Raw genomic sequence first — 8,754 nt, forward strand, 5'->3', positions numbered from 1 at the left:
ACTAATAATGCTGTCTTCTGTAGATCGAGGCCCCGAAAGCCATGGCAGCAGACCTTCTCAGAAGTTTTTGGCACTCGTTGGAAGATCCTGTGGTTCATTCCTTTCAGGCAGAGGCAACCACTGCGTGTTCCCTACCACTTTGCCAATCACGTCTAAACAGATGGATGGTGGGCACAGATGGGTCCTCCATGCTGGAAATGCGTTACAGGTTTTATGATAATAGAACTATGACAGTCTTCAAGTCAATTAAAATCCACCCACCAATCTTAGGCATCATAATGTGCCCCAGGCTTTATTTTAATAGTGATCTTGATCCTGTTGTGGAACTAATACAAGATCTATATTTAGTTTTAAAGCATGTTTACTTTCAAATTAGCTTTCCACAGAGATTTCTATAAATGCTTTTGTTATTAAACTCAAAAGGCAGCGATTAGGATGAAATAATTGTACATAAGTTCCTTTTAGTACTGACTGTGTTACAGATTTTAATTTATGGGAAATTTCAGATGTTTATTTAAATTTTCACCTTTAAGCAGTACTAATGAAATCTGAATTTAATTATTCAGATTTTACAAAACTTGATATATACCTTCTTATGTAAACTTCCTTTTTCAAATACAAGTTAAAATACTTAATACTTCTTTTTATATGTGCTGCAAGTTTTTTTTTTTTTTTTAATGCAGTGTAGAAGTGAATAACAACAAAGGGCAGTGTTTTCTTAGGAGTTACTTCCTAATGTTTTCTCTTTTTCTCCTCCCCAGAACCAAAATAAAACACCACAAACGTAAAACACCAGCTACCTACCTTATAATAAAGAAAAGGTTAATTTTTTCCACATTAATTTTCTGTATTTTTTCCCTTTACTGTTGTAATTATTGATTGTTTTTAGGATATTTGCTTCCAAGAGAAATTTGTGACCAGTGGGCATACATTCCTGTTTACCCTAAAATTTTAATGAGGAAAGGGTAGAAAATTTGCAATAATACCAGTTACTTTTCTAGTGCAATTATATTAGAATGCATATGTTTTTAAAATGCCAGTATAACTAGATACTATATAATGTACAGTGTAAAGGAGAATATTGTGCTTTTAAAAATATATATCCTTTTTACTTTTATTTATCTACTAGTGAATCTAAAACTATTCATTGGACGTTTATGTAATAGATAGTGGCCAACTCATTGAAATTTTATTTATAAGAAGGTACTAGTAAAAGTAAGTTATTAACTTTCATGTACCTATAATCACCTAAATTGAAATTAAATTTTCATTGGCTAGCTACAATTTGTATTTCTAAACACCTTTTATCGTAGCTGTTAGGAAATGACCTTAAAATAATAAAATAGAATGATCTATATTTATCATTAGCATTATACAAATTTAAGTTGCTAATAGTGATTGGAAAGCACAGAACATTTGGGTAAAAAGACATTTAGTGTGCTTTGAAATAAATTCAGATTTTAAATTTTTTTCCATTGGAATACTGCAAAATCCATGCTTTTTAAAAAAATTTATGTACTTACATTTACTTGAAGAGAATATTGAAATTGTCTACTATTCTTGGACCATATTAATATTTTTCTTTGGTTACTTTGGAAAGAAAAAATCACACCTGGGAACTAATGAAACAGAAGGTGACCATTGTCAGCCAATTAGCTATACTATGGCTAGTTCATTCAGAAATTGTAAATATCTTATAAAATATCCTAAAATAATAGAATCAACTCTCCTCAAAAATAATAACATGTTTTTATGTTTTAATTATAATGTGTTAATATTTTAAAACTTAGAAGTGGCAGATGAAGGTATTTATTGGTGCTAATCAGAAGCATAGTAAATGTAATATAAGAAATATATTTATAAAAATTAGTATGTGTGTTAGGCAGTTGGGTTGGATTTTGTTGTGCAAGCTAACTGACCAAATTTGACGTTGTGGCAGAACTATTAAAAGGAAGTATTGTAGCTATAATGTGGGTAGATATCAGTTGAATACTTTATATTGTATATATTCCTTTCACAAAAAGACTTTGAGAAAACAGCAGAACCAAGTGAAGACCCTGTACAGAGCTTTATGGACATATTTCACATAGTAACAGTAGCTACACTGAAAGGTAATGAGAGAAGTCTATTTCCCATTCTAAGGAAATATATTTTTTATTTTCTTAGATTTATCATTTTTAGGGCATGTTCTCTTCCTTTCTTTCTCTTTACCCTCCTTGGTCCTGCTCCATCTGTACCCATTTCCTCTTAAGTTAGTGGACTACAAACTAATACACTAGATAAGCATATAATTATTTTGTTTGAGTGTCAGAAGTGCTACATATCAACATTTATATAAAAATATATATTAAAGTATATCTATATAGGCTTATGATGTAACTTACAGTATTCTCAAGTTAGCACACCTAACCCTACTGTGAGATTTGTAGTTGTTGTTAGACTACCTGATAGTAGCCAGTTGGCAGTTTCCTAGGGATTGTTTAAACTCTGGTGTTCTTTCTGCGCCCTCTTTTGGCTAATTGATGTAATTATACTGGCTCTAGAGGTTTACTGTCCCATAAGTAAATTCTGAACATGTCAGAGGTACACAATAAGAAGGCGTTCATGTACAAAAATATAAAGTTTTATGAAAATGAATGTGTCGCTGTTGACAATGTTATTTCTAGCTCAAAAGAATGTGATGATTACTTTGCTTCATTAAGTATATTCTTAGTATAATTTTTACTGTAAATCACAAATTTAGATTAGGACAAACTAAGCCATTTCATGTATTTTATTTTAAATCGTATTTTGGCAAATTGATTCTTGACACTTAGAAAAGCCATTACCTTAAAAGTTATTAGATTATTATAAAACACAAATTTTTTATAGTTACAAAGGCATCTAAGTATCTAGAATGTCTTACTGAATATCTAAAAAATACATTTAGTTTTCTCATTCTCAAATTTTGGAATGATTTTTTTTTTTTTTAAACTGGCACTCTTGACTAAAAACAACTAAAAAGAGATTAGTAATTCTTCCTATATTTTTTTTCTTTTTCTTTTTTAACTTCTTTGGTCAGAATTAGACCTCTAGTTGTAGTAGGCAGTTTATTATGTGTTCAGGATAACCACAAAGATAACTAAAGATGTTGAGCATTAGAAAATAATTATGAGTAGTAAGATTACTAATGTAATCTACAGGTTGGACTAAAGCTTTTCTTTATGAATTTTCCATTAAATTTTAGCCAAATATAAATTAAAGAATTTTTTACATTGGAAGAGTCATTAACTTGGCTTTTGGAGAGGAAAGGTTCTTCTAGGATATAGTTGTAACTCATGAACAATATATATTAAGTATATAAATATTAAGTTAGCCTATATGTCATTGTAATGAAAATATTATTTTACTTAAGTCATATTTTAAAAATTGTGATTAACATAAGAGACAACTATTTAAAATTATAGTTAACATATTAACCTTTCTTTCAGAAGATAAATAGTTTCCTTTTGTAATAGTGAAGTAGAGGCTTGAAGGTGTAGTGTAGTGGTAGGACACATGCTAGGCCTGGGTCCAATCCCCAGCACCAAAAAATAAAAGAAAAATGAAGTAGATAATATCAGCATGCAAAAAATTCAGTATGACAACTTTATATAATTTCTGTCAGAATTAACATCAGTGCATTTTTACTAATGCATACAGGAATTTTCACTAAGTATGGTGCCTAATTCTAACTATTCTCAGATTTTCAAGTCACTTCCACACAAGTTAACTAGTTGGAGATATGTTTTGCTCAAAAGGGTTTTTAAATTCTGAATGCTAATTACAAAGACTTAAGTTAGGACAATACTTCCAAGTAGGAAGTGTGAACTAATTAGATTATGACCACACGATTTTCTATTGTTAAATCATGGGGCAGTTCTAGTATTCTCACAATATTACTATTAAATTATAATGTGTCTAGCTGTGGTTTAATATGGCATTAATATTCGTTAACATAGCTGCTAGTGTCTCTCTGGACTGTCTGAAGTATATGAGTACTTCTCTTGTGCTTCATGTATTAATAGATTACTTAGCTCAAGTTTACTAAACTGTAGTAACTTCTTTAAGCAAGTTTTTGATGTGATCTCTAGTATACATAGATATATCTAGAATTTATTTGAAGCTTATACTTAAAAACATTAAGTAATTTACATAGGTACAAGTATTAGATTTCATCCAAGCTCTACTATGCTTACTTTGAAAAATTATAAGTATTTAATAAGTCAAGTACATTTAGTCTGTACTACTTGCTAGTATTACTAACCATATAATTAACTAATGAATGTGTTATTTAATGCCCATATTTGTTGCTTTCTGTCCTAAGAATCAACATCTGAATTTGTCTATAAATGAAAGATTTTAGTATACTCTATTTTTAGCCATTCTCAGTTGAATTCTAGAATCTTCTACAGTAGAGTATGAGAAAGTATTAGAACCTACTTGCTTGAAGTATTTTGAACCAATGTTATTGTCAATGAATATTTAGCATTTCTGCTATCTTTGGAATGGTGAAGGTTTATCTCTAAGATAGTGATTTTTCTCTGACTTCTTGCATTATCATTTTGCAATTTTTTAATAACAAAATTCACTGTGTTTTTATCTGTTTTTCAGAAGTTGCAAATACTGCCTTCTAGTGCTAATTTGAAACAGAAGTTACAATATTTAAGATTCTTAAATCACTGGTATTACTGATATTTTCCATTATCATAAGTTTTACTATTATTATGTCCTTTCCCCTTGATACTCTAGATGACAGGAATCAATGAGTAGTGAGTAGCCAAAAAATTGGAGAGAGAGTGGGGAACTTAATAAGATGGGGAGACAGAGCATGAGTAATCAGCATCTCAGCAACAGGGTTGACTGTGACAGTTTCTGTGACCTCATAGAATCTGTGACCTCATAGAATCTTGCTATAGTCATTTTATTTTAGCCTATCACTTGTTGATACAATTTTCTGTAAGAGTTGTTAATGCATTTAAGCTTTTAGTTCAAGTTATTTAAGGAGTTTATATTTCTCTTTCTTTTCAGCTGGTCAGACACCTTGGAAAAATTAACTTTAAGTAATTTGGTAGTGTATGCTAACATGCAGTATTAAAATAATGTGAAAATGCAGCTATTTAATGCAGAGAGGAAATGAATAGATTGCTCTGAGTGTGAAAAAATATTGGGACTATTTTGACATGTGTCTTGTGGCAAAGAAAGGATAGTATTCTAGAAAATTTTGTCACAGAGGAAAAAACCAACAATTTGAATATAAACGGTGGATTTCACCTTAACATTTGGGATATTTGGATTTCTTTCTTGATCCTAAAGGTCTCCATTTCTGTTGGTATTTTAAATTCCTTATACCATGTAATGTAGTGCTTAGCACAGTTGTTCAACACTCTGGGCTTTTTGGTATTGATAGCATTATATATATAAACAAAGATGTGGACAAAACAACAGCAACAAAAGATGTGGGTTTTTTTGTGGCTTTGCTTGCTTGCCTGTTTGACTTAAAACAGGGTTTGATTGTAACTGCTAATTAAAGGGAAAGCTTATCTGCATATTGCAAGCTCTGTCCTCTTGCCAGTATGCATGGGTGATACTTTAACCTACTGGTGCCTGAAGTTAGTGTTTTACAACTTCAACAACTAAAACATCCTGGTGCTATTCATTTTAGCATTGAGTGACATTTTTAATTCCTGTACCAAAGAGTTAATTTTCTTTTTGGTTGAGAGTTTTCTCGTGCATCTGTGTTTATAAAGTGGAAGTGAATGGTACTAAGAACATTTTTATTACTAGGTCTTACTTTTTGCAACTGCTGCCTTGATTTAATGATTTTAAATGTTCCTCGATGGATTTTTTTTTCTTCCAGTTAATCAGGTTAAGTATGGATATTAATTTTGTATTTTAATATAGCTTGGCTACTTTAAAAGGTAGTTTAATAGGCTAAAGTTAGAAAAGATAGTTTACGCACTTTCGCAAAATTATTTTTGCTTTTTTTTCTGTAGCAATTAATAAAAAATAGGAAGAACAACTATGCTTTTATTTCTGTAATGAGTTATATAGCATATAGTGATAACTGAAGCAAAGTGCTAAAATGAAGGATTAGTAGCAGGTCTTTTTTGATTACAAATTAAGAATTTAGCACCTCTGTGTCTATAATCTTTAGTGGCTTTAAAGAATACTATTGCTATTTGTCTGTTTTGTGAATAAAGATAAGTAAAATTAAAGAATACTTTTAATATACATATATATGAAGCGTGTGTGTGTGTGTATACACACATGTATACACATACTTTGCCAATAAGAAATGTAAATATACCTTGATTTAAGCAAAACTGCTAATAGAAAATTAAACTTTACCAAAAAAAGAAGAACAAGTCTGGATATTGTTACTCACTTTACATGAAATTTCAGAGTAAGGATATTTTTAAAACTAATTTTGCTTAGTGATTCATTTTACAAAATGGAGACAAACACTCTTTAAATGTACTTGTAATTGTCCAGTTGTAACACTGCTATGTATATACCGTTTTGGTTCTCTATTTCTTCCCCTTAAGCTCTAAAAACACTCATTTAGTATTTTTAAAACTAGCTGAAATGGTTAATCATTTTGGCAAGAAGATGATAGAATATATGTGTTGAAAAGTAGACAATCACATTTGAAAATGTTTTGCTTTATTTTTGATCAGCTGAAATCAATCTTTCCTTGAATATAGATTTTATGTGTGGGTTTGCAGTGAATTCTGAATGGAAAAAAAGAATCAAGTCTGAAACTTATATGAAACATGACTTCAGATCATTTGAATGATAGCCAGGAATCAAGATGAGCATATTCAAGGTGAAAGCAAAATTTGCTTAAAAGCAAAATGGGATGGAGTAACATTATGGATCTCACTAGTCTGCCAAGAATTATTTCCTAGATTTGTTGTCACTGTATTAGTTCTGAGTAATTCAGCTTATTTATGCATGCTTTAAATTAATGTGTCTGATTACATTTGTTTTTCAAGTTATGGGTAGTGGAGAATTTGCCACCATTTTTCTCAGAGAGAATATTAAAAAGTAAATAAAACAGTACTCTACTTTAGCATAGGTAGAGAAAAAGAACTTAAAGATTATAATAGGAAGATTTCTACTACACTCAGAAACACTCAGAGAAAGGTGTGACATGGGGTGACAAGAATGGGCTCTTGGGAGGACTGAATGTGTGTCAATCGTGCTCTGTGAGCATGTTTTATGTCCCAGGAATTAGTCTTTTTTCTTTGTTTATTTAACCTGACTAGCAACTGTAATGAATAGACAAAATCTGTGTTATTTGGGGGCTTCTAAAATTTTATGTCAACTCCAAATCCTACCTGACATTGTATCCCTAAAATAAAAGACCTGTCTGATATTTTAATAATAGTATGTTCCAAGTACCATATGAAGATCCAGTTTTTAAATTTGTCAGGCATTTTTTTTTTGTTCAGCCCATAATATGTGTAAATCTGAATGTTGTTTTCCTTTATTATCTACTATCTTGCCTTGTCTATTCCCCTGAGAGAATTTAAAGAAAATCCTCACTAACATTTCTAGTGTTGATGGTAATAAGGAAATAATAGAATTAAAAATATATAGAGAAGAGGGAGAAAAATGGTTAAAAATAACAGGTGTGTGTGTCTGAGATATAATTGTATAATTGAAAGGTCTACACTGGTTCTTAAAATGAAAAACAAACCAGGTATCTACCTTAAGAACAATATTGTTGTCCTTAATTTATTTAAGTGATTTGGTTTTTTATTTTGCTGATTATTTTTAATTTAAATTGTGAAATTTTTACTTCTCTCAAAATGTGTTATGTACTGTATTTTTAGAAATATTATTTTTAAATAAATATTTTTTAAAAACATAGGACTGTCCTCTTCTTATTTATTAAAATCAATTCAAATTCTAGATTTCAGCACTACCAATGTAATAATCCATGATTTTGTTTTGTTTTGTTTTATGCAATTTGGATAAGAATTCATAATGCAGCTATTGTAATGAGATGAGTGACATAGGATATTATAATCACAAAATTAATTAGATATTCAAGAATAACTAGGTATATATACATCAGGGTTGAAATTGATAAAAAAAAAAAAACATCATATTCCTCATTAGGTGTATTTATTTTAGAGATGACCCAGAAGGCTAGAGTCAGTCACCCAATTTATTTAATATCGTGTCAGATGCTATTTTATGGAGATATTTTTTATTTGAGAAATGATTTAAATACAATAAAATGTAAAATAAAACCTATATCTAGACAATGTTTTAGATTCAGGTGTATTGAATTATATAAAGACCATCAGTTCATTGTGAAACTGTTTAATAGCTTTATACACAGATTTCCTAAGCCATCAACTAACCACTTGTACATGCAAGAGCTCACAAAGAAGAAGTGTATATTTATGAGTACAAATTGGTTAAAAATATCATTAGTTCTAAATAGACAATCAAGAGTCTTCCATAGAAGGAAGTAGAAACTGCTCTGAGATTGAAGACAAGGGCTTTAAAAATTTTCGCAAATTTTTATTAACAGAAAAATAATTTTGATAACATTCTGTATTAACACAAATGATTTTTAGATAAAATTATAAATTTTGCTGTTTGGTAAATCAAAACAAATCATTGGCTTCTGACAAGATTTCAAGGGTCATGAAACTTCAACCTTGTCCCTTTTGCAATTTCCTGTTCTAATTCTGAGCATCATTTACAATAATTGTG

At 30.0% G+C, this 8,754-nt stretch overlaps 1 protein-coding gene across 4 annotated transcripts in view; it reads left to right on the forward strand.

Moving 5' to 3' along the window:
• Zdhhc21 (zinc finger DHHC-type palmitoyltransferase 21) overlaps positions 1–7,896 on the forward strand; it is a 64,077-nt gene extending 56,181 nt beyond the window's left edge. For all 4 annotated transcript variants that reach the window (XM_048783948.1, XM_015502587.2, XM_048783949.1 and 1 more), the window contains one exon: positions 24–7,896. In XM_048783948.1, coding sequence (XP_048639905.1) covers positions 24–156 — 133 coding nt within the window. In that variant the 3' untranslated portion in view covers positions 157–7,896. The remainder of the gene's footprint in view (positions 1–23) is intronic.
• Positions 7,897–8,754: the final 858 nt, after the last annotated feature.

The sequence above is a fragment of the Marmota marmota genome, unplaced genomic scaffold (assembly GCF_001458135.2).
Source record: "Marmota marmota marmota unplaced genomic scaffold, marMar, whole genome shotgun sequence".
Classification (NCBI taxonomy): domain Eukaryota; kingdom Metazoa; phylum Chordata; class Mammalia; order Rodentia; family Sciuridae; genus Marmota; species Marmota marmota.